The sequence below is a fragment of the Ranitomeya variabilis genome, chromosome 5 (assembly GCF_051348905.1).
Source record: "Ranitomeya variabilis isolate aRanVar5 chromosome 5, aRanVar5.hap1, whole genome shotgun sequence".
Classification (NCBI taxonomy): domain Eukaryota; kingdom Metazoa; phylum Chordata; class Amphibia; order Anura; family Dendrobatidae; genus Ranitomeya; species Ranitomeya variabilis.
In genome coordinates, this window is record NC_135236.1 from 196,597,785 (window position 1) to 196,622,132 (window position 24,348).

A 24,348-nucleotide genomic window follows, 5' to 3' on the forward strand; every position below is an offset into this window, starting at 1 on the left:
GAAAAGGTTCTCTAAACGACCTATTACCCTAATCTTCTGAATCAACTAATTAACTCTAAACACATGCAAAAGATACCTGAGGCTTTTAAAAACTCCCTGCCTGGTTCATTACTCAAAACCCCCATCATGGGTAAGACTAGCGACCTGACAGATGTCAAGAAGGCCATCATTGACACCCTCAAGCAAGAGGGTAAGAAATTTCTCAACAAATAGGCTGTTCCCAGAGTGCTGTATCAAGGCACCTCAATGGTAAGTCTGTTGGAAGGAAACAATGTGGCCGAAAACGCTGTACAACGAGAAGAGGTGACCGGACCCTGAGGAAGATTGTGGAGAAGGACCGATTCCAGACCTTGGGGAACCTGAGGAAGCAGTGGACTGAGTCTGGTGTGGAGGAAATGGGCTACAGGTGCCGCATTCCCCAGGTAAAGCCACTTTTGAACCATAAACAGCGGCAGAAGCGCCTGACCTGGGCTACAGAGAAGCAGCACTGGACTGTTGCTAAGTGGTCCCAAGTACTTTTTTCTGATGAAAGCAAATTTTGCATGTCATTCGGAAATCAAGGTGCCAGAGTCTGGAGGAAGACTGGGGAGAAGGAAATGCCAAAATGCCTGAAGTCCAGTGTCAAGTACCCACAGTCAGTGATGGTGTGGGGTGCCATGTCAGCTGCTGGTGTTGGTCCACTGTGTTTCATGAAGGGCAGGTTCAATGCAGCTAGCTATCAGGAGATTTTGGAGCACTTCATGCTTCCATCGGCTGAAATGCTTTATGGAGATGAAGATTTCATTTTTCAGCACGACCTGGCACCTGCTCACAGTGCCAAAACCACTGGTAAATGGTTTACTGACCATGGTATTACTGTGCTCAATTGGCCTGCCAACTCTCCTGACCTGAACCCCATAGAGAATCTGTGGGATATTGTGAAGAGAAAGTTGAGAGACGCAAGACCCAACACTCTGGATGAGCTTAAGGCCGCTATTGAAGCATCCTGGGCCTCCATAACATCTCAGCAGTGTCACAGGCTGATTGCCTCCATGCCACGCCGCATTGAAGCAGTCATTTCTGCCAAAGGATTCCAGACCAAGTATTGAGTGCATAACTGAACATTATTATTTGTTGTTTTTTTGTTTGTTATTAAAAAACACTTTTATTTGATTGGCCGGGTGAAATATGCTAATTTATTGAGACAGGTTTTTTGGGTTATCAGGAGTTGTATGCCAAAATCATCAGTATTAAAACAATAAAAGACCTGACAAATTTCAGTTGGTGAATAATGAATCTATAATATATGAAAGTTTAATTGTAATCATTACATTATGGTAAATAATGAAATTTAACACTATATGCTAATTTTTTGAGAAGGACCTGTATATAATTGTCTAAGGGTCACTTCCGTCTGTCTGTCCTTCTGTCTGTCAGTCTGTCTTTCTCTCTGTCACGGGTATTCATTGGTCACGGCCTCTGTCTGTCATGGAAATTCAAGTCGCTGATTGGTTGTGGCAAAACGCCCACGACCAATCAGCGACGCGCACAGTCCGGAAGAAAATAGCCGCTCCTTACTCCCCGCACTCCGTGCCCGGCGCCAGCATACACCCCTCCGGTCACCGCTCACACAGGGTTAATGCCGGCGGTAACGGACCGCGTTATGCCGCGGGTAACGCACTCCGTTACCGCCGCTATTAACCCTGTGTGACCAAGTTTTTACTATTGACGCAGCCTATGCAGTGTCCATAGTAAAAACATCTAATGTTAAAAATAATAAAAAAAATTAAAAATCATTAGATACTCACCTTCCGCCGCCGCCTTTCCCGCTCCTCGCGATGCTCCGGCCGGTCCATGCAAGCGGCACGTTCCGTTGGCAAGGATGGTCTGGCAGAAGGACCTGCCATGACATCGCAGTCATGTGACCGTGAAGTCATCACAAGTCCTGCGCGCCTGCACGAGCAGGACCTGCCGTGACATCACAGTCATGTGACCGCGACATGGCCATGTGACCGCGACGTCATCACAGGTCCTGCGCTTAAAGGACCTGCCATGACGTCACGGTCACGTGATCGCGACATCATCACACCCTGAGACCGGAAGCAGCCGCCTGCACCCCATACAGGTGACAGAGCTACAACGCGCCTGCGGAAGGTGAGTATGTGTTTATTTTTTTAACCTGTGACATATGTGACTGCCTAATATACTACGTGGCTGCGCAATATACTACGTGGCTCTGTGCTGTATACTACATCACTGGGCAATATACTACGTGGCTCTGTGCTGTATACTACGTCACTGGGCAATATACTACGTGGCTCTGTGCTGTATACTACGTCACTGGGCAATATATTACGTGGCTCTGTGCTGTATACTACGTCACTGGGCAATATACTACGTGGCTCTGTGCTGTATACTATGTCACTGGGCAATATACTACGTGGCTCTGTGCTGTATATTACGTCACTGGGCAATATACTACGTGGCTCTGTGCTATATACTACGTCACTGGCCAATATACTAAGTGGCTCTGTGCTGTATACTACGTGGCTGGGCAATATACTACATCGCTGGGCAATATACTACGTGGCTGGGCAATATACTACGGGGACATGCATATTCTAGAATACCTGATGCGTTAGAATCGGGCCACCATCTAGTGATAAATAATACTGTTTACATTCATATCCCTTTATTCAGCTCTTGGTATTCAGTAATGGACACATGCTTTTCATTTCTCATGGATGCTGGCTTCCTCATATGCATTACTATCATCAGACTGTGCATTTTGTGTGTTTAGTGAAGTATCAAGCCCTGATAATGTGGAGAAAATGGAAAGAAAAGGCCAAGAATACTACAACGAGGTCCCAGGTAAAGAGCCCCCTGCTGGTGGTTTACTAGATCGAAGGATGCAGGAGGAAATCACAGATGTTAGAAAGGATTCTGATAAGAAAGGCCTTAAGGTTGGTCCTACAACTTCTAATGACATGTATATAATGCATTGAATTTCTGTTCTGTTGTTCTGAAATTAACAGTACAGTGACTTTTTTAAATTCATTCTATCACTAGTCAACATTTATCATTGAAATTCCAACACAAAGAAAGAAAAATGTGTGCAATAATGGAAATCACAGGATGGAGAGAAAGAATAACGTTTTCCAAATTCTGAAAAAGTAGAAACCAATTTTTTTTTAAAACATCTCGATTTATTCAGTATTGAGTTTAAGAGCCATGCACTGAAAATAACGCACTTGCACTCCCCGGCTGCTATCAATGAGGTTACTAACCCCTTATTGACCTCCGCTGTGCATGAATGGCACAAGTCGGTGGTGGGTGTATGGAGGAGCGGGCTCACAGAGTGACCTCGCCCCATAATCGTCATGTGATGGCTGTTTTACAACCTGGACCTGCTTCTAACCGCCACATTCAGAAGCATTAACAGTGTGCTCGTATGGGAGGTGCCTCATTCTATGCTGCTATTGGTACTCCCATGGCGTGATCACTGAAGGGTCAAAAGAGACTGTGATTTTTACTATATGCAGCAATACTATGGTATTGCTATGTATGGTACAAGTGATCAGATGATCGCAGGTTCAAGTCCTCTAAGGGAAACTAATAAATACAGTAAAAAGTTCTGAAAATAAATAGGGACCGGTATATTGTCCCCTCGGAGGAAGCTGTACGCAAACCGCGTGCCAGGGTTGCTTCCTTGGCTTCCACACAGGTTTATTTACCTCCTTTCACTTTATACCATTGTTGATTTAATTCTTTCCTTACAGCTCTTAGTCTAGCATGGAATTGTGTCAATACAATATACTGGTCCTATTTATTTTCATGACTATAATTGGGATATAATACATTATCCTACATCTGATTGACTATTCACTTGATTTTATGTATTGTTCCCTCCTTTTAACCAGTGACCACACTCATGTGGCTAATGCACAACCTTTTTCAGCAAACATTTGCCTTGTGGATACTTTCCTTTTTTAGTAAAGATCCTTGTCATACTCCAAGTAATTTTTTTTATTCTGTTTATTTTCTTGTAGAATCGTATTCCACTTTGTATTTATTTCATTTAATTCTGATGCATACCTCTGGAGACTTATCATTGAATGCTGTATTTTTGTGAAATTTTGTATCTGAAATTCTTGGTGTATGTACATTTACTACTATTCATTGACTATTATTGGCTGTATCTAAAGGCTTCTTGTGTGGCTTTGCCTGTGTTTGACACTCTCCTTTTAGATTCTTTTAATATGTCTTGAAATTTTGTTCAATAAAGATTTGTCTTTTTATTGTTGACTAAATATTCCTGTGTTTCTATAGGTTTTTTATGTTGAGAAGGGGTTAATAGTTGTCTGAGGATTGTTCTGCCACACTGAATGCAGTTGGGCCCACAAATCATCAAGATCCGCTGCTGGCAGCTCCCTTTGAAACTACAGACCAATGGCATTCCATATGTGCGATATGAAAAAGACTGGACACGCTACATGCCATGGTAGAACTTTTTGGCCACTCAGGCTGCTCACAATAGCATGAGCAACATGTGGTCCGACACTGTAGTGTTGAAAAATGGCTCTAGATTACATTGATTTGATGGTTGAACCAGAGGTGCAGACATTTCTCCAAAGTATCCCAGGAGCTGATTTTCAGTAGAAAGCTGAATATGTCCCTGGATACTGTGAGCAGCCTGCATGACCTAAATGTGCCACCATGGACTGCCGCGTCTTGGGATTTTTCTCTCATTGAGCACATCCGAGATCCTGGTCATCAATTGCCAAGGGAGCTGCCAACAGCGGATGTTCATCATTTCCATGCCCAAGTGCATTCAGCATGGCAGAACAATCCTCAGGTAACCATTAATAACCTTACTGATAGAAGCCAAGACATGTGAGTGACGGGATTTCTGCATGTGACTCTCATACTCGATACTGAATAAATCAAGGTGTTTTGAAATTTTTGTTTTAAATTTTCCATCATTTGCATATCATTAACAAGTCTATCCATCCTGTAATTTATATAATGTCATGACTTTTCCTTCTTGGTGTTGCAATTTTAATTTTTTAGGAGTGTGTATACCAGAGTATAGTTGCAGAAATGTGTATGTATATATATATTCTATACACTGCTCAAAAAAATAAAGGGAACACTAAAATCCCACATCCTAGATAACACTGAATTAAATATTCCAGTTGTAAATCTTTATTCATTACATAGTAGAATGTGTTGAGAACAATAAAACCTAAAAATTATCAACATAAATCATAACTAATATCCCACAGAGATCTGGAGTTGGAATGATGCTCAAAATCAAAGTGGAAAATGAAGTTACAGGCTGATCCAACTTCAGTGGAAATGCCTCAAGACAAGGAAATGATGCTCAGTAGTGTGTGTGGCCTCCACGTGCCTGTATGACCTCCCTACAACGCCTGGGCATGCTCCTGATGAGGCGGTGGATAGTCTCTTGAGGGATCTCCTACCAGACATGGACTAAAGCATCCGCCAACTGCTGGACAGTCTGTGGTGCATCGTGACATTGGTGGATGGTACGAGACATGATGTCCCAGATGTGTTCAATTGGATTCAGGTCTCGGGAATGGGCGGGCCAGTCCATAGCTTCAATGCCTTCATCTTGCAGGAACTGCTGACACATTCCAGCCACATGAGGTCTGGCATTGTTCTGCATTAGGAGGAACCCAGGGCCAACCGCACCAGCATATGGTCTCACAAGGGGTCTGAGGATCTCATCTCGGTACCTAATGGCAGTCAGGCTACCTCTGGCGAGCACGTGGAGGGCTGTGCGGCCCTCCAAAGAAATACCACCCCACACCATTACTGACCCACTGCCAAACCGGTGATGCTGAAGGATGTTGCAGGCAGCATATCGCGCTCCACGGCTTCTCTAGACTCTGTCACACCTGTCACATGTGCTCAGTGTGAACCTGCTTTCATCTGTGAAGAACACAGGGCGCCAGTGGCAAATTTGCCAATCCTGGTGTTCTGTGGCAAATGCCAATCGTCCTGCACGGTGTTGGGCTGTGAGCACAACCCCCATCTGTGGACGTCGGGCACTGAGACCATCCTCATGGAGTCGGTTTCTGTTTGTGCAGAAACATGCATATTTGTGGCCTGCTGGAGGTCATTTTGCAGGGCTCTGGCAGTGCTCCTCCTTGCACAAAGGCTGAGGTAGTGGTCCTGCTGCTGGGTTGTTGCCCTCCTACGGCCCCCTCCACGTCTCCTGGTGTACTGGCCTGTCTCCTGGTAGCGCCTCCAACCTCTGGACACTACGCTGACCGACACAGCAAACCTTCTTGCCACAGCTCGCATTGATGTGCCATTCTGGATGAGCTGCACTACCTGTGCCACTTGTTTGGGTTGTAGAGTCCGTCTCATGCTAACACGTGTGTGAAAGCACAACCAACATTCAAAAGTGACCAAAACATCAGCCAGAAAGCATTGGTACTGAGATGTGGTAGTTGGTCCCCACCTGCAGAACCACTCCTTTATTGTGTCTTGATAATTGCCAATAATTTCCAAATGTTGCCTATTCCATTTGCACAACAGCATGTGAAATTGATTGTCAAACTGTGTTTGATTTCACAGAAGTTTGATTTACTTGGAGTCATATTCTGTTGTTTAAGTGTTACCTTTATTTCTTTGAGCAGTGTATACACACAGTACATATTCAGACATACACATTTCTGCAAATTTTTCATACTAGTAACAAATCTGTAGCATATACATATTCCCTTAGTGCTGTTCTCCCATTCAGATTACTATTTTACACTGCTGTACATGATCATGGTAATGTAAAATCTTGTAGTTTGACCTTGAGAACTGGATTTGGCCACCACTGGTGTACAGAATAAAGTTTAGATTATATGGGTTTCCTTTGGCAACTATAGGTTCCTCTCATACTAAAAGATATACCAGTGACTGTTGTCGTGGCATTAAAATAGGTCTTAGTTGACATTTTCAGGACAGAATTACAGGTGGATACTAAATAATGAATACAAAAATGTATAATAATAATTACATGGTATAGAATAAATTCCAGAGGCAGGTTGTTATTTTTCATCGATTTCTATTTTCTGAACGAGTGTCTTCTATCTTAGGGGGGTTGCTCCAAAAGTGTCAACATATATGAGAATTGTCTAGAGAACCAGAAGACAGTAGGTATGATGTTCATTATATTTTAAAGCTTACTTTGTAACAGTACAAAATGACACTACATACATTAATAACATATTTTTTCCATATCACTAATAAAAATCAATTCAGAAATCTTACAATTTTTCACGTTGCCCAATAAGGGCTTATAAATATTTTATTTTTACTGTGAATTGAGATACTGATTTGGCACTTATCCTAAGGGTACTGTCACACAGTGCCATTTTGATCGCTACGACGGCACGATCCGTGACGTCGCAGCGATCGTATGATTATCGCTCCAGCGTCGTAGACTGCGGTCACACGTTGCAATCACGGCGCTGGAGCGATGCCAAAGTCCCCGGGTAACCAGGGTAAACATCGGGTTACTAAGCGCAGGGCCGCGCTTAGTAACCCGATGTTTACCCTGGTTACCAGCGTAAACTTAAAAAAAACAAACAGTACATACTTACATTCCGGTGTCTGTCCCCCGGCATTCTGCTTCTCTCCACTGTGTAAGCACAGCGGCCGGAAAGCAGAGCGGTGACGTCAGACGTCACCGCTGTGCTCGCTTTCTGGCTGGCCGGCGCTCACAGTGCAGAGAAGCTGAGACGCCGGTGGGACAGACACCGGAATGTGAGTATGTACTGTTTGTTTTTTTACGTTTACGCTGGTAACCAGGGTAAACATCGGGTTACTAAGCGCGGCCCTGCGCTTAGTTACCCGATGTTTACCCTGGTTACAAGCGAACACATCGCTGGATCGCTGTCACACACAACGATCCAGCGATGTTAGCGGGTGATCAAGCGACGAAAGAAAGTTCCAAACGATCTGCTACGACGTACGATTCTCAGCAGGGTCCCTGATCGCTGCTGCGTGTCAGACACTGCGATATCGTAACGATATCGCTAGAACGTCACGAATCGTACCGTCGTAGCGATCAAAATGGCACTGTGTGACAGTACCCCAAGTCATATTGCAAGACTCAAAGGGTTGATTGTGACTTGTAAATTCGCTACTTCCAACAGGTGGCGCTATAGAGTTCAAGTCCTCTTTTTCTCTGAAGAGGCAATTTGCTTATTATTTTATTTATCAGCTTTCAGCAATCCCTATAATCACATTCAGGATAAAGACAAAGAACATCTCTAAATAAAGTCAATAACAAGGGAGCAACCATTTAAAGGGAACTTGTCATATTCAAAAACACTTTTAGGCTGGGTCACAAGAGCGTATATACTGGTACTACCATTCCAAAGTTTCCTTATTTTTGATTGAAAATCACAGCTTTTTCCAATGAAGCGAACATTAAATGATTCAGAAATATACTCTGTTACTATGTGTTACTTTGAAGAATCTAGAATATAAGGCATAATTTCAGTTGTTTCACACTTTTTTGTTAAGTATATAATTCCACATGTGTTAATTCATAGTTTTGATGCCTTCAGTGTGAATGTACAATTTTCATAGTCATGAAAATACAGAAAAATCTTTAAATGAGAAGGTGTGTCCAAACTTTTGGTCTGTACTGTATAAGCTCATGTTAAAAATCGCATTGCAATCAGATAGCAATCACTGCATTCGGATGTAAATCGAATGCTAGGTGTGAGAAATCGGATTGTACTCGCATGAAAAACGCATGACTCTTGCAGGACACTAGTCCGACTTTGCAGGAACAAAATCGGACCGATTTTAAAATTGCTAGTGTGACTCCAGCGCTGGCGTCACACTGGCATATTGCATCCGATGCTAATGACACTTGGCTCCTGCTCGCAGCAGAGCAGGAGCCGAGTGTCATGCGTCTGTGCTCCAATTCTCTCGCACAGGGAGGATCGGAGCACAGCTGCCGAGGAGGCGGTGAAATGAATTTCTCCATCTCCTCCATTGCTGGGGTCCGCTTATAACGCACATCACTCGGATGATATCCAAGTGATGTGCGTTGTCTCACTCGCACCCATAGGGTTATATGGGTGTGAGCGAGCCGAGTTTTCCTTGGTCCGAGACAATCGCAGCATGCGAAAAAGTCGGCTGGCCCCATAGCTTAACATTGGTCCGAGTGCAATGTGATTTTTTATCTAATTGCACTTGGCCGTTTAAAACGCCAGTGTGACGCCGACCTTAGGAGAACAGTATAATGGTTAAAAATATTACAATTATAAAACACTACACACTAAAAAGAGACAAAAACTGCAGTGTCAAAAATGCAACAAAAATGTAAAAAAAAGCCACAATCAAAAATGCAAAGAAAAAAAAACTAAGCAACCTAATTTACATAATTGCAGAAATGCTGCAGAAAATCTGTGACATCAAAAGCTCTTGAAATACTCATTGTGGGAACGTAGCCTTATGACTTGTTCACATGCTGCGTTTATTCTGCGCCTTATTCAAGAGTAAGAACTCTGTGTTTTTGCAGTGGAAAAAATACAGCATTTTCCAGTACCAGCAATTAAATGAGATTCTCATGCACGTGCTGCTGATTTTTTCCTTGCATATTTGAACAAAGTGTTTTTCAAATCTGGAGCACGTCACTTCATTCAGTGTTTTAGCAGCATTTTTCACCCATTGAAAGTGGGGAAAAAAAACATAAAAACGAGAGCAAAAAGATGTAAAAAAATGCACGTATTTTACTCATTTGTTCTGCCAACATTGTGCTTTTGGTGCAGAAAAATTTGCTGCAAATACTTAATGAATTGTGCGCATCTTATCAATTGCATGTACAGCACTTGGAACAATGTTGTTCATTTGGGCTGCCCATGACAGATTGCACTAGTGCCTTCCATATTTCGGATAAGACTTGTCTATTTTAGTTTAGGGATGCAGATCCCATAAGGATCATCCGCATAGCATGATTTTTACAGATAAATTGCAATTCTTAAAGGAAATCTGACAGCTGATACATGCTGGACCAATGTCGGACAACTCTCTCCCTGCGTGTGCCCTGGGACGTTCCTGATTCAAGCATACATGGATCATACAGCTAGTGCCCGATACATGGATCATACAGCTAGTGCCCGATACATGGATCATACAGCTAGTGCCCGATACATGCTGCCCTTGGATGGGGTGGCAAGTATTAGCCGTGAGGGTTCTTTTAACATAGGAAACTGTATTTGGTCTTATAAGTTTGATTAACCGCTAAACTTTAAAAAACAATGCCATTAAGTATATAAAAAGTGGACACATGACAAGTATTGGAGAATTTTCTGTACTTCAATGTGCATTGTATTCTGCCTTCTCATAGCAGTGCCGTGCATGTCAATGTACCTGTATTCTAGGTATAAAAATATATCATTTTTTTTTTCTTAATATCAAATTACTAAAAAATAATTAAAAACAGTTAAGACATTTTTATGCATTCTTTAAAGAAAAATGTAAAGAAAAAAATAAGCAAATTAGACATATTTGTTATGTCTGTAATAGGAACATGTAGAATAGTGAACAGATTATTTATGGTAATTAGTAAATTGTGTAAAAAAAAAAAGGGGTTAATTTTTTTCCCATCTCGAAAAATGTAATTCTGAGGTTATGATCACGCATAGCGTAAATGCTGCATTTTTTTGCACAGAAATTCTACTGCATTTAACTGTGCAAGCAAAGTGGACGCAAATTAATAAAAACGCATACCAACAGTGCATCTAAAGTCGCTGTTGAACCATGCAGATCTGGTGCTTTTCTTACGCTATGGATCTCCATAGGGAGTGTGAAAAAAAACATTAAAAAAAGCTGCTGCTTTTTTAAACGCAGAATCAAAGCTTTTGCGTACTATAATAATACATTAAAAATGAGGTTCAAATCTACAGCAAAAACACATCAAATAAGGGGGAAAGAAGAAACTAAAAAAACAGCAAAAACACAAAAGATTGTTATTGCACAGTTTGGTGCAGACAACTGCAGAAAACATGCTGATATAAAGCAGAATTTACCCTACGTGTGAACACGGCCTTACAGACGCACAGAAGCAAGTCCTCATATAGTAGACCTTATTTAGAAATGATAACTTAATGGCTGTTACAACTAGAGATGAACAGATGTTCGGAAAACGATTGCCGAATCCAAATTTGCCATATTCGTTCCATATTTTGCTTGACGATCGTTTCCAAACATATTCACTTATCTGTACTCCCATTGACTCCAATGGCATTGAGCGAATATTGCAAATATGAAGACCGGAATCCGAACCAAACATTGAAATATTCACTCATCTCTTGTTACAACTATGAATGAACAAAAAAATCCCCAGGTCCCAACTGTCTGGATACAGTGGGACAGTAACAGATTTGGGTCTACACCCTATAGTCTCGGGCATCTGCTGAATGTTACTGACTGCCCCCATCTCCTCCTGCCATGGTAGAAAGAAATAGTGAATGGGTGTGTATGGCTAGGGTCATGGCCAAATATTTGCTGCAACACTGCAATTGCCGCATAGGTTTTCCCTTTTTCTATTCTGTAAAGTTGTGAGTAGGGTTGAGCGAAACGGATCGGACATTTTCAAAAGTCACCGACTTTCAGCAATGTCGGGTTTCATGAAACCCGACCTGATCCCAATGTGGGATCGGCCATGCGGTCGGCGATCTTCGCGCCAAAGTCGCGTTTCATATGACGCTTTCCCCGCCATTTTTTCAGCCAATGAAGGAGTGTGGGCAGCGTGATGACATAGGTTCCGGCTTGCTTTGTGCGGCGTCACAGGGGGTAAAACCGCCATCTTAACGTTTGGGATATAGCGATTTGCACAGTGAAACACAAACTTTGCAGGGACGGAGGGGAGGGAGAGAGTGAGAGAGAGAGAGAAAATATCCATTGACCTGCACTGGGTTTCGTGTTTCGGTTGGCCCCCGACTTTTCACAATAATCGGCCGATTTCACACGATCCGACTTTCGAGACAGTCGGGTTTCACGAGACCCGACTCGATCCTAAAAAAGCAAAAGTCGCTCAACCCTAGTTGTGGGGTATGGTGAAGCAGCTGCATAGGCTTCCTCTATACCCCATATATGCTTCATAAAACCTTTCTTATGATTACATACTTTACTTCAGTTACTAATTAAATCAAACCAAACTTGTGTTTTCAGGTCTCACAACACAGAATGAAGACATGCGAGATATTCTCCCCGGCAGATACATGGATGATCCATGTTATATGAACACAGTGCCAAAAACTGAAAATCAGGATAAGCTTTCAGGGAAAGCATGTGTAAAATCAAGTATGCAAACAAAATATATAAATCTTACTTTCCATTATTGCATTAATATGTAGTGATGTTTCATTACCGTAATCATTGCTTACCAGATGTTCCAGAAAAGCCACATTTCCAGTAAGACAAAGCATTACTGCCTGTTTCTTTCATGAATTATATGAACTACACAATGAAATGTCCTCATCATCTGTGGCACATGAGGACATTGCAGAACCACTATTGGTTTTCCCAGTTAGGAGGATGATGAAAGCTGCATCAACCTTTTGCAGCCATGATCTTGGTTACACATCATATTATCTCATTATGTCATATTATCTCATTTAGGATTTTAGGCTATGCAACATTGTGCCGAGATAATAATTAATAAGGCGGAACAGCCAAAGTCACTTACTACGATTCACAAATGCTTTTACACATAAGTGGCATGAGAGCTCTGAAATGACAAAAATTTTTAGCGCAACTCAGAGTTGTGGCAAAATTTTACACCTTTTGATGTAAGAGGGGGCATCAGGGGCGTCATACCACACCTCGTCTAATTCATCACGAGCTGCAACATTTCCTACACCAGAGATTTCACTCCAGTCCTTGACTTGAGGAGCTTGCCACTCATTATACTCTCTAGATTCATGAAGAGGCATGGCCTCCAGGAGTGTCTAACTCCAGCACACCCCTCATTAAGACCGGTGAGAAAACCGCAATACTTGAATAATTGGGGCCATTGTGTAGACATACAGTTGAAACCAGAAATAAGACACATATGCATCAGAATAAACCTTTCCCGTTTTAGGTCAATTAGGATTACCATAATTATTGCCAAATGCCAGAATAATGAGAGAGAATGTTTTAAGGCATTTTTGTTACTTATTGCAAAGTCAAAAGTTTACATACATTTCAATAGTATTTGGTACCATTGCCATTAAACTGAATGCCTTGAGTCAAACGTTTGGGATATCCTTCCGTAAGCTTCTCACAATAGTTGGTCGGAATTTGGGCCCGTTCCTCCTGACAAAACTGGTATAACAATTTGGAAGACCCATTTCCACCCAAGCTTTAACTTCTTGGCCAATGTCTTGAAATGCATCAGTATTGCCACATAATCTTCTTTTCTCATGATGCCATCTATTTTTTGAAGTGCACCAGTCCCTCCTGCAGCAAAACAACCCCACAACATGATGCTGCCACCCCCATGTTTCACAGTTGGGATGGTGTTCTTAGGCTTCCAAGCTTCTCCTTTTTTCCTCCAGAAGTAACGATGGTCATTATGCTCAAAAAGTTCAATTTTAGTTTCATCAGACCACAGGACATGTCTCCAAAATTAAGGTATTTGTTCCTGTGTGTATTTGCAAATATTAGTCTGGCTTTGTTACAGCATGTTTCTTTTGGAGTAATGGCTTCTTCCTGCCAGAGTGGCCTTTCAGCCCATGTTGATACAATACTCGCTTCAATGTGGATATTAACACAATCTTACCAACTCCCGCCATCATCTTCACAAAGTTTTTTGCTTTTGTCCTTGGGTTCATGTGCACATCTTGGACCAAAGCACGTTCATCTCTGGGACACAGGTCCCGTCTCCTTCCTGAGCGGTATGATGGCTGGACATTCCCATCTTATTTGTACTTGCATATAATTGTTTGTACAGATGAATGAGGCACCTTCAGGTATCTTGAAATTGTACCCAAGGATGAGCCAGACTTGTGCAAGTCCACAATTCTATTCCTGATATCTTGGCTGATTTCTTTAGACTTTCCCATGATGCTACACAAAGAAGCAGTGTGTTTCAGGTGTGCATTAAAATACATCCACAGGTGTGTCTCTAATTAACTCAGATGTTGCCAAAAAAACATATCAGAAGCTACCAAACACATGTCGTCATCATATAGGCAATCCAGAATTGTTTAAAGGCATAGTAATCTTAGTGTATGTAAACTTTTGACTTTGCAGTAAGTAATAAAAATGTCTTAAAACATTGTCGCTCTCATTATTCTGGCATTTGGCAAATATTAATAATTATGGTAATCCTAATTGACATTAAAAGGGAAATGTTTATTCTGATTTCATGTCAGATATTGAGAAAAACATGCACATGTGTCTTTTTACATAGTGTATGTAAACTTCTGGCTTTTACTGTAAGGGTAAGGCTACGTTCACATTTGTGTTGTTGTGTGTTGCGTCGGCGACGCATTGGTGACGCAACGCACAACGCATGCAAAACGCATTGTTTTGTGACGCATGCGTCCTTTTTTTGCATGATTTTGGATGCAAAAAAATGCAACTTGCTGCGTCCTCTGCGCCCAAAAAGACGCATGCGTCACAAAATGCAACACAACGCATGTCCATGCGCCCCCATGTTAAATATAGGGGCGCATGACGCATGCGGCGATGCTGCAGCGCCCGACGCTGCGGCGCACAACGCAAATGTGAACGTAGCCTAAGTTCACACAGGACGTTTTTGCTGCTTTTTTTTCCCCTCAAAACCTGATATTCTTGGCAGGAAAGAAGCTGCGTCAAAAATGCAGGTTTAGGTGCGCTTTTGTTGCTTTTTTTGTTGCATATTTGGTGCATTTTTTTTTCTCTTTGTCCATGCTAATGTCCTTGGATTTTCAGCACCAAAAACGCAGCAAATGATACCTGCATTTTTGCTGCGTTTTTTTCAACACCCATTCAAGTCAAAGGGTGAAAAATGCTGAAAAAACGCAGCAAAAACGCTGAAAGAAGTGACATGCTCTATGTCTAATAAACGCAGCAAAGCACAAAATACTGATCACACAAAAAAAACAATGTGTGTGCATGAGATTTCTGAAATCTCGTAGGCTTTGCTGGCACTGTAAAAATCAGCTGAAAATTAGCATAAAAAAAGCAGCAAAAACGCCCTGTGTGAACATACCCTAACATAATAACATAGTTATTAAGGTTGAAGGAAGACTTTAAGCTTATCTAGTTCAACCCATATCCTAACCTAACATCCCCTAACATGTTGATCCAGAGGAAGGCAAAAAAAACCCATGTGGCAAAGAGTAAGCTCCACATTGGGGAAAAAAATTCCTTCCCGACTCCACATACGGCAATCAGACTAGTTCCCTGGATCAACACCCTATCAAGGAAACTAGTTTATATTACCTGTAACATTATACTTTTCAAGAAAGGTATCCAGTCCCCTCTTAAATTTTAGTAATGAATCACTCATTACAACATCATACGGCAGAGAGTTCCATAGTCTCACTGCTCTTACAGTAAAGAATCCGCGTCTGTTATTATGCTCAATCCTAAGTCATTTGAATATATTTACACAGGTAATCTGTAATCAGGTTACACAGTTGAGAAAAAGCCCACTTTTAAACAAATACATAATAATAAAGAAAAACAATTTTAACGAGTGCAATCTGTATCCTGTAATGGATACTATAATATGGATAGTCATAGTCATGATGGGTAGCTATACTATATTGATCCCCAATCTATTACTTCTTATCAAAAATAGAAACATAATATATTTTCATTTTCTTCATGTCTTAGTAATTCAAGATCCTGAAAAGCTTTGCCAGGCAGGCAAATCACCCATCAAAAACTCTTTGCTGAGGGAAGTATGGTATCATGGGAAAATTAATCGAAAGCTTGCAGAAAGCATGCTCATTCATGATGGAGACTTTTTAGTTCGAGAAAGCACAACATCAGTTGGTCAATATGTACTGAGTGGACTTCATGGTGGACATCATAAGCATCTCCTGCTAGTGGACCCACAGGGAAAAGTAAGTGCTTGCTTGCTTGCTTTCAACTTTCCCATGAAGCTAAAAGACATCTACTGACATCTAACAGAACAGGAAATGTGATATTTTAAAAATAATCGTAGAGGGCACTTTGTTTTATGTCCTAATTACCCATTTTCCTTTTAGATCTTATGGGAGGGACTTTCTGGAAAAAAGAGGAACGTAGAAAGAAATACATTATAAATAGTTATAATATTAGTTTTAAACCAGTTTTTTTGTTTTCATAAAGGGACAGGTTTATAATTCTTAACTCCTTCTGTAACATTGCAAACGTCCTGCAACATCAAAAGAGTTCTGGAGAATATGCAGGAATGATGTAGCGGTAGTGACCACTAGATGGAGCCAAACCTCTCTATAATACCCAGTAGAGATACTAGAAACTTTTCTTTCTGGGATAGCTGGAGAAGACTGCATAAGTAAGTGTGCGTCCTGGGGAATCTGGCACCAGGGCCTTACCCCGAAAAATAGTTTACAGTTACATTTGTCGTTTTCCATATTGACTATGAATTCAATTTTCCCTGATCTCGGCTAACAGTAAATCTGTGTTAAAAACAAATCCAGTCTCAGTGTCATTGTCGCCTATCCAGCTGCATCTTACACTTACTGTCATTGCAAGGTTTTATTTTTCTGTTAAGAACCCTATGAAGATTTGTTTCTTGAGGGATGAATTGTTTCTACCGTTTATTTACTATATAATTCACAACATAATGATTGGAAAACAGAAAAATTCTTGTCTTCTAAGATCGTATGGAAATGGCAATTATTTTATGAGGTTATTTTTACAATATTGACTATGTGGTAAAACTGAAATGTATTAGGCAATACCAAACTTGCCTATTATTTTTTAATATCTAGTAATTGTAGAAAGTAAAAAAAACAAACAACTTAATTGTAGGCTGAAATACAACATGTCCAATTCTTTTCCTCATCTTATTTGCCATACACATAGTCCCCTATACACATAGATTATTTGTGATCTGTCAAAATCCCAATGAGTTTGGCTGATTTTTATCTTACATGTATCCACAGCTTTAGGTCAGGTTCACATAGAGCAGTATGATTTTCGATGAAAGGGGTTATCAGGTCCAAATCAATAAGTTTGCAGTCACTGAGGCTATGTCCCCGCAGTCAGTAATCGGCAGCACTTTGGACGCAGCACATGTCCGCTGCGTCCTAAGCGCTGCCGGCTTTTGAACGCAGGTGATTCCGAATGTGTTCAATGAACTGTGCGGAATCACTGCAACCAATACATTGTATGGGTGATATCTTGCGGAGACTGAGCGTTGCCTCAAGATAAATAGACATGCAGGAAAGACGTGCAACATGTCCGCCTCCGCAGGTAAGCTGCGGGCGCCGATGTGCGCATAGTGGATATGGGATTTCTTGAAATCTCATCCACTATACTGTAACATCTGGCCTCTGTGGGTTGGACGCTATGGATGTACGTAGTGTCAAACCTGCAGCGTTTACTGACCGTGGGAACATACCCTTATTGATTTGTACCGGACAACCCTTTTAATTTTCTTTATAAAATTGCGGCTTTAAGTCTCCTCACCTCGACATGCTTAACATGTCACTCTCCGCAAGGAGAAACAATACTTCTTGGATCCCGGTCAGACGCCTCTCAATCAGCCAAACCAGATCTCCCTTTTGCACTGATGAGGGGCAGTACCCCGAAACACAGTATCTGCAAATTTAGATTCTGGTTTGGCTTTTATCCTAAGTCATGTAACAAGGCTAGTTAAAGGGTCGACATTGACTGTTCGGATTGCTACTTCCAATAGGTGGCACTAGAGTTCTAGTCCTCTTCCTCTCTGAAGAGACAATTTGCATATTTCCCAGAGAAACATTGCAGCTTTAAGTCTCCTCACCTCGACATGCTTAACATGTCACTCTCCGCAAGGAGAAACAATACTTCTTGGATCTGATTTGGCTTTTATCCTAAGTCACGTGACAAGGCTCGTTAAAGGGTCGACATTGACCGTTAGGATTGCTACTTCCAATAGGTGGCACTAGAGTTCTAGTCCTCTTCCTCTCTGCAGAGACAATTTGCATAATTCCCAGAGGAGCATTGAGGCTTTACGTCTCCTCACCTCGACATGCTTAACATGTCACTCTCCGCAAGGAGAAACGATACTTCTTGAATTTTCTTTAGACAAAGCCAAGAATGCGATTATAAAAAAAAAGGGAAAAAACATGTATACCGTATATACTCGAGTATAAGCCGAGATTTTCAGCCCAAATTTTTGGGCTGAAAGTGCCCCTCTCGGCTTATACTCGAGTCACGGTCGGCGGGTGAGGGGGAGAGGGCGCTGAGGCATACTTACCTGCTTCCGGCGCTCCTGGCGCTCCCCCTGCCCGTTCCACGGTCTCCGGGTGCCGCAGCTCTTCCTCTGTCAGCGGTCACGTGGGACCGCTCATTAGAAAAATGAATATGGACTCCACTCCCATAGGGGCGGAGCCGCTTATTCATTTCTCTAATCAGCGGTGCCGGTGACCGCTGACAGAGGAAGAGCTGCGGCACCGAAGACCAGCTGTCCGGGGGAAGGAGCGGGACGCCGGGAGCAGGTAAGTATTACATATTCACCTGTCCGCGTTCCACACGCCGGGCGCCGATCCATCTTCCCGGCGTTTCTCCGCACTGACTGTGCAGGTCAGAGGGCACGATGACGCATATAGTGTGCGCGCCGCCCTCTGCCTGATCAGTCAGTGCGGAGAGACGCCGGGACGGGACGCTGAGGAGCTGCAAGCAAGAGAGGTGAGTATGTGTTTTATTATTTTTATTGCAGCAGCAATGGCACAGCTTTCTATGGCACAGCTATGGGGCAATTCTGAACGGTGCAGAGCACTATATGGCACAGCTATGGGGCAATAATGAACCGTGCAGAGCACTATATGGCACAGCTATGGGGCAATAATGAACGGTGCAGAGCACTATATGACACAGCTATGGGGCAATAATGAATGGTGCAGAGCACTATATGGCACAGCTATGGGGCAATTCTGAACGGTGCAGAGCACTATATGGCACAGCTATGGGGCAATTCTGAACGGTGCAGAGCACTATATGGCACAGCTATGGGGCAATTCTGAACGGTGCAGAGCACTATATGGCACAGCTATGGGGCAATTCTGAACGGTGCAGAGCACTATATGGCACAGCTATGGGGCAATTCTGAACGGTGCAGAGCACTATATGGCACAGCTATGGGGCAATTCTGAACGGTGCAGAGCACTATATGGCACAGCTATGGGGCAATAATGAACGGTGCAGAGTACTATATGGCACAGCTATGGGGCAATAATGAACGGTGCAGAGTACTATATGGCACAGCTATGGGGCAATAATGAACAGTGCAGAGCACAATATGGCATAGCTATGGGGCAATAATGAACGGTGCAGAGCACTATATGGCACAGCCTTCTATGGTACAGCTATGGGGCAATAATGAACGGTGCAGAGCACTATATGGCACAGCTATGGGGCCATAATGAACAGTATGGAGCATCTATTTTTATTTTTGAAATTCACCGGTAGCTGCTGCATTTTCCACCCTAGGCTTATACTCGAGTCAATAAGTTTTCCCAGTTTTTTGTGGCAAAATTAGGGGGGGTCGGTTTATACTCGAGTATATACGGTACTTTTCTTCTCTTACAAAAAGGCATCATGAACTGCACTGTGTGAACCGGGAATTTATTGACTGCAGAATTTTTAGAATAATATCGTCAATGTGACCTATCTATAGTCTCCATCACACAGTTTTCGGGAATATTAATTTACATTAAACACATATCTATGAATATTCTAATGCTGTGATTGAAACATTGTCTTTGTCTAATAGGTGAGAACTAAAGATCGTGTTTTTGACAACGTGAGCCACCTAATAAAGTACCACATGGAAAACGAGTTGCCGATTACTTCATCTGGAAGTGAGCTTAGTCTGAAGCAGCCAGTAAGGAGGCAAGAAGCTGGCGATCTCCAGGGATGAAAGAACTGCAGAAATATTGACTGCATATAAACTATGGGATAGGTGCCATATTTTTTCAGATGTAAACAATACTTATGGACCTCAATCAAACATAAGGAGATGTGATAAATGAAGGCCTCTTTTTCATATGGAGATGTAATTTGCGTTCAGGAAGAGTGTTTTCCAAAACAAACTGCTGTAAAAACTGTCAAGGTTTTATGTAAAAATATATAAATAATACTTGAAAGCACAAACCCCCAATAGTACGTCAGAGACAGACAAAATCAGAGGTATGTGCCTTGGAAGGAAAACTCTTAGCAGGGTAAATGTTTTTGTCTATATTACAGTCATTCTACAAAACTCAGTACCCTGTGTAAAGCTTTATGATATTGGAAGTTGTAAAATATGGAACATATTAAAATGAAATAATGGAAAACAAGAAAAGCTGGCATGTATATACATACATCTAATGAGTTCAATATGAAATTTGAGCAACTTTATATTTTTACTAACAGTGCAATCTTTCTTTTGTAGTGTAAATAGACATATAGATCATTATAAAATGTCCTCTCTTTCTCTGTGGCCCCGTATGGCAACAATTGCTACACTTCAGAAAATTGTATTTTTTTTTTATGTAAGGGAAATACGCCATATGTGGTAAGGAGCAATGTAACAGTGAACCAATACATAAATTGCAAGACTATTGCAGAATAAAGCAATGTTCGGAGTCTAGACAATGGACCTTCTGATTTCTAATTACTTGCAGATGGGAGATGCTTGCTAGTTATATAAGTCAATTATAGACTATGAATATACTTGACATTTTTACTGCTGATGGTGGTTACCTTTACATAATAAAACGGCACTACGTTTCAATCTGCAGTCCTTTTCCTATTTACAAAGTTTGCATAACTTTGGATTTCAGAAGCAAAAGAACAATTATAAAAATTCTGTGGCAAAGTTTACGTATTCTTTAATTATTCTGGCTTTTTTTTATCAATTATATTTGTCAAGGAAACAGTGGGAATGTGAGTTGGGAAAATGTTTGAATTCCACTTTTCAAAGTCTTCTTACATCAATTCAGAATTCATTACCCAGCGTTGATCACAAAGATAAAAACAATTATGCCAGTGCGTAAGTTACATTACGGTCCTATTTAATGCAGAATGAAATATTGTTCTTTCCCTGGATGAGTGAGCTGTAGATGTAAAGGTGGAGGATTTCATCCAGTCTGGATGTGCCAAATTCGAGTACTGGGCTCATACTGGAGTGTTCTGCATCTCTGAATTCATTTAGATGTTTATTAGGGGGGAAATACTTATTAAATTATAGGAAGACTCCTTTTTCTTACCAGAATTTATCTTCAGAAAATGTTTCTCATGCAAATTTAAAGGGATTTCTTCGACTGGATAATTGCATTTTAATGAATTCAGGATCCGAATTAAAATTTAAATAGTTTACTCACCTACCGAAACAGTGTCGTTCCAGCGATGTCAGCGCCCTGTTTCCAGGAGAGTGACGTGACTTGTGCCAGCAGCTCAGCAGCTACAGCCTTTACTACTTCATCAGAGCAGACATCCACCCTTAAGGAGTATTGATGCATCCTACATGTGGCACAACAAGCCATGTCACTCTCTGGGGACAGCGATGCTGAAAAAGGGAAGGAGCCACTGCAGGAGATGAGTATATGCTGTTATTTTATTTTGGTACTCAATTGATTAGGCTGGGGTCATTCAGTAGTGAAAAACCCCTTTAAAGAGGTTATATGGGAGTTTTTTTTCCTATGGTACTAAGCACTTATCAGTAGGTAGTTTGCTAATTACTTGCCTGTTCTGCTGTGCGAAGGTCACTCCTGGCAAAGATGTTCCTGAGTCTTGTGACATCCAGTGACCTTCTCTTCTGCTTTGTGGATGAGGCATCACTACCATGTTGATTGACTCCCCGCTGCCTGACTTCAGGGAGCTGACAGCGATGCCCCATTGATAAAGTAGAGAAGAGGAGAAGGAACTGATCTGTAGATGTGAAGTCACAGGAAGTAAAAGTTTTGTTGCTAGGACCGATCCTTTAACTACTTGTTGATAAGTGCTTAGTCCCATAGGAAAAAAATCTGGGGTAACCCCGTTAAAGGGGTTATCTGGAACTTGTTATTTTTTTACTATAGGCATAAACCTGTTCTGCCTAGTGACAGCTCAGAGCAGTCACTGACTGAGCCGTCATTTTGCTGCTTCACATCAACAGAGCAACTCTTCTGGGATGCTCGGTCGACGGGATGTCACTGCCTACGTCATGCTGACACTGGCTTCCTCAGGCAGCGAGGAGCCAGCTGCCAATCAGTATGACATCAGCAGTCATGCCCTGTCAATAGTGTAGAGCAGAAGACAAGCAGTTGCTCTGTCGACGTGACATCTATAGAAGCCACAGAATCACCAGCAGGAGTAGACTCTGACCACTCTGAAAAGGCAGAGCTCTGTGCCAGGCAGGTAGTTAGCAACTCCCTGCCTGTTAGTTCATTGGTCCATAGTAAAAAAGTCCTGTATAACCGCTTTAATCTGTTTAGAATGACTCAAACTGAATAAAAAAATGTGTAAGTGTAAAACCAATTCTACTCATGGCCCCTATTCTAATGTTCATCAGCTGTGCATTCATTTGCATGACTTCAGTTTTTGTTCATGTATTTATAAATATAAACAAAATGTCTGGATGCATGAAATGTAATTTCAATAACTCATATTACATATTTTATATTGGGCAGTGGTATTTGAATGAAATCAAATAAGCACCTGCATTTTATATGTCTATGCTGAATTCTTCTAGATACTCAACTCTAGCCCAAGGCTTAAGAAACTTACTCATATGCCTTAGATTTTTGTCAGTATTTTTGTAACATTCTTTGCAAGCTAAAACTAGAGACTTTCATGAGCAAATTACACCCCCCGTTTAATGTTGATGTGGAGAACTGTAAGGCTATGTTTACACGTTGCGTTTTACAGTACCAGAAAAGAAATCTCATTCAGTTTTTTCTTACTGTCTTTGCAAACTGCTGCGTTTTTGCATACTGCAGCATGTCACTACTTTCAAGATTTTTTCCGCATATTTGCAGTGTTTTTTCACCCATAGGAAACAATAGATAAGTTAAAAACGCATCCAAAAATGCAGGTATGTTTTTGCTGCATTTTTGATGCAAGAACCTAAAGAAGTTAAATCATGCTTTTTTTGGACACTAAACTTTATCAATGTGCACAAGAGACAACAAAAACGCAGCAAAACCTGCTTTTTGTAAGCATCTTCTTTACTGCTAAGAGAGGTTTTTCCTGCTGGAAAAAAAATGCAACACATGAACATTTTTGCATTTCTGCCCCACTATCTAAGGCTGCTTTCACACTAGCATCGGTACGGGCCCGTCGCAGTGTGTCGGGCCGACGTACCGATGCATGCTGTGAAAGAAATGCCCGACGTGGGCAGCGGAAGCAGTCTTACGACGCCTCCGCTGCCCCATTGCAAGGTCCGGGGAGGCGGGGGCAGAGTTCCGGCCGCGCATGCGGGGTCGAAAATGGTGGACTCGACGCACAAAAAAACGTTACATGTAACTTTTTTTTGTGGCGGTGGTCCACCAAAACACGACGCAACAGTCGCACAACGGTTGAGACGTATGGCACTGTGTTGCAATGCGTCGCTAATAAAAGTCTATGGAGAAAAAACGCATCCTGCGGGCAACTTTGCAGGATACGTTTTTTTCTCCACAACGACGCATTGCGACGTGAAGTGCCCGACGCTAGTGTGAAAGTAGCCTTAATTAGGTTACTTGCATTTTTCTTTGCATTTTTGAGTACTTTTTTTAACACATTATTTCTAGCTATGATTTTTGTCATTGTTTAAATAACACTTCTATATTTTGGAAACTTCCTCTTATTTAGCATTGATAACATTTTATTGAAGAAGCCATGTGGGGATTACATGTGGTTTTTGTTGCATTCCCCAGTGCAGTACTTAATCAGTGGATTTTTTTCATCTCCTTCAAATCTGTGTTGAAAATCTGCAAATAGAATGCATATTTACTGCAAGAAGGCTGAAGATTTCGCAATCACACCTCAATGTCAGTTTGTACAGCATAAAAAAAGTACAGTGGGCATGACGTCTATCTAAATCCCATTTACTTTGCTGGAATTATAATATATTGTGTTTTTGGCACATGAAAATATGTAGTGAAAAAATGCACCAAATACTAATTGTGAGAACTTAGATAAGTATAATATTACAGCATAGGAACGCCACTAATAATTTCATTACATGCATAA

The 24,348-nt window shown here is 41.6% G+C and overlaps 1 protein-coding gene across 1 annotated transcript in view; it reads left to right on the forward strand.

The window, feature by feature from the left end:
• Window positions 1–23,664, forward strand: part of SHC4 (SHC adaptor protein 4) — a 201,506-nt gene extending 177,842 nt beyond the window's left edge. Inside the window, exons 8-12 of the mRNA XM_077263716.1 lie at window positions 2,780–2,942; window positions 7,098–7,158; window positions 12,196–12,327; window positions 15,835–16,067; window positions 19,928–23,664. Of these exons, the coding sequence (XP_077119831.1) occupies window positions 2,780–2,942; window positions 7,098–7,158; window positions 12,196–12,327; window positions 15,835–16,067; window positions 19,928–20,074 (736 nt within the window). The 3' untranslated portion in view covers window positions 20,075–23,664. The remainder of the gene's footprint in view (window positions 1–2,779; window positions 2,943–7,097; window positions 7,159–12,195; window positions 12,328–15,834; window positions 16,068–19,927) is intronic.
• The last annotated feature ends 684 nt before the right edge of the window (window positions 23,665–24,348 follow it).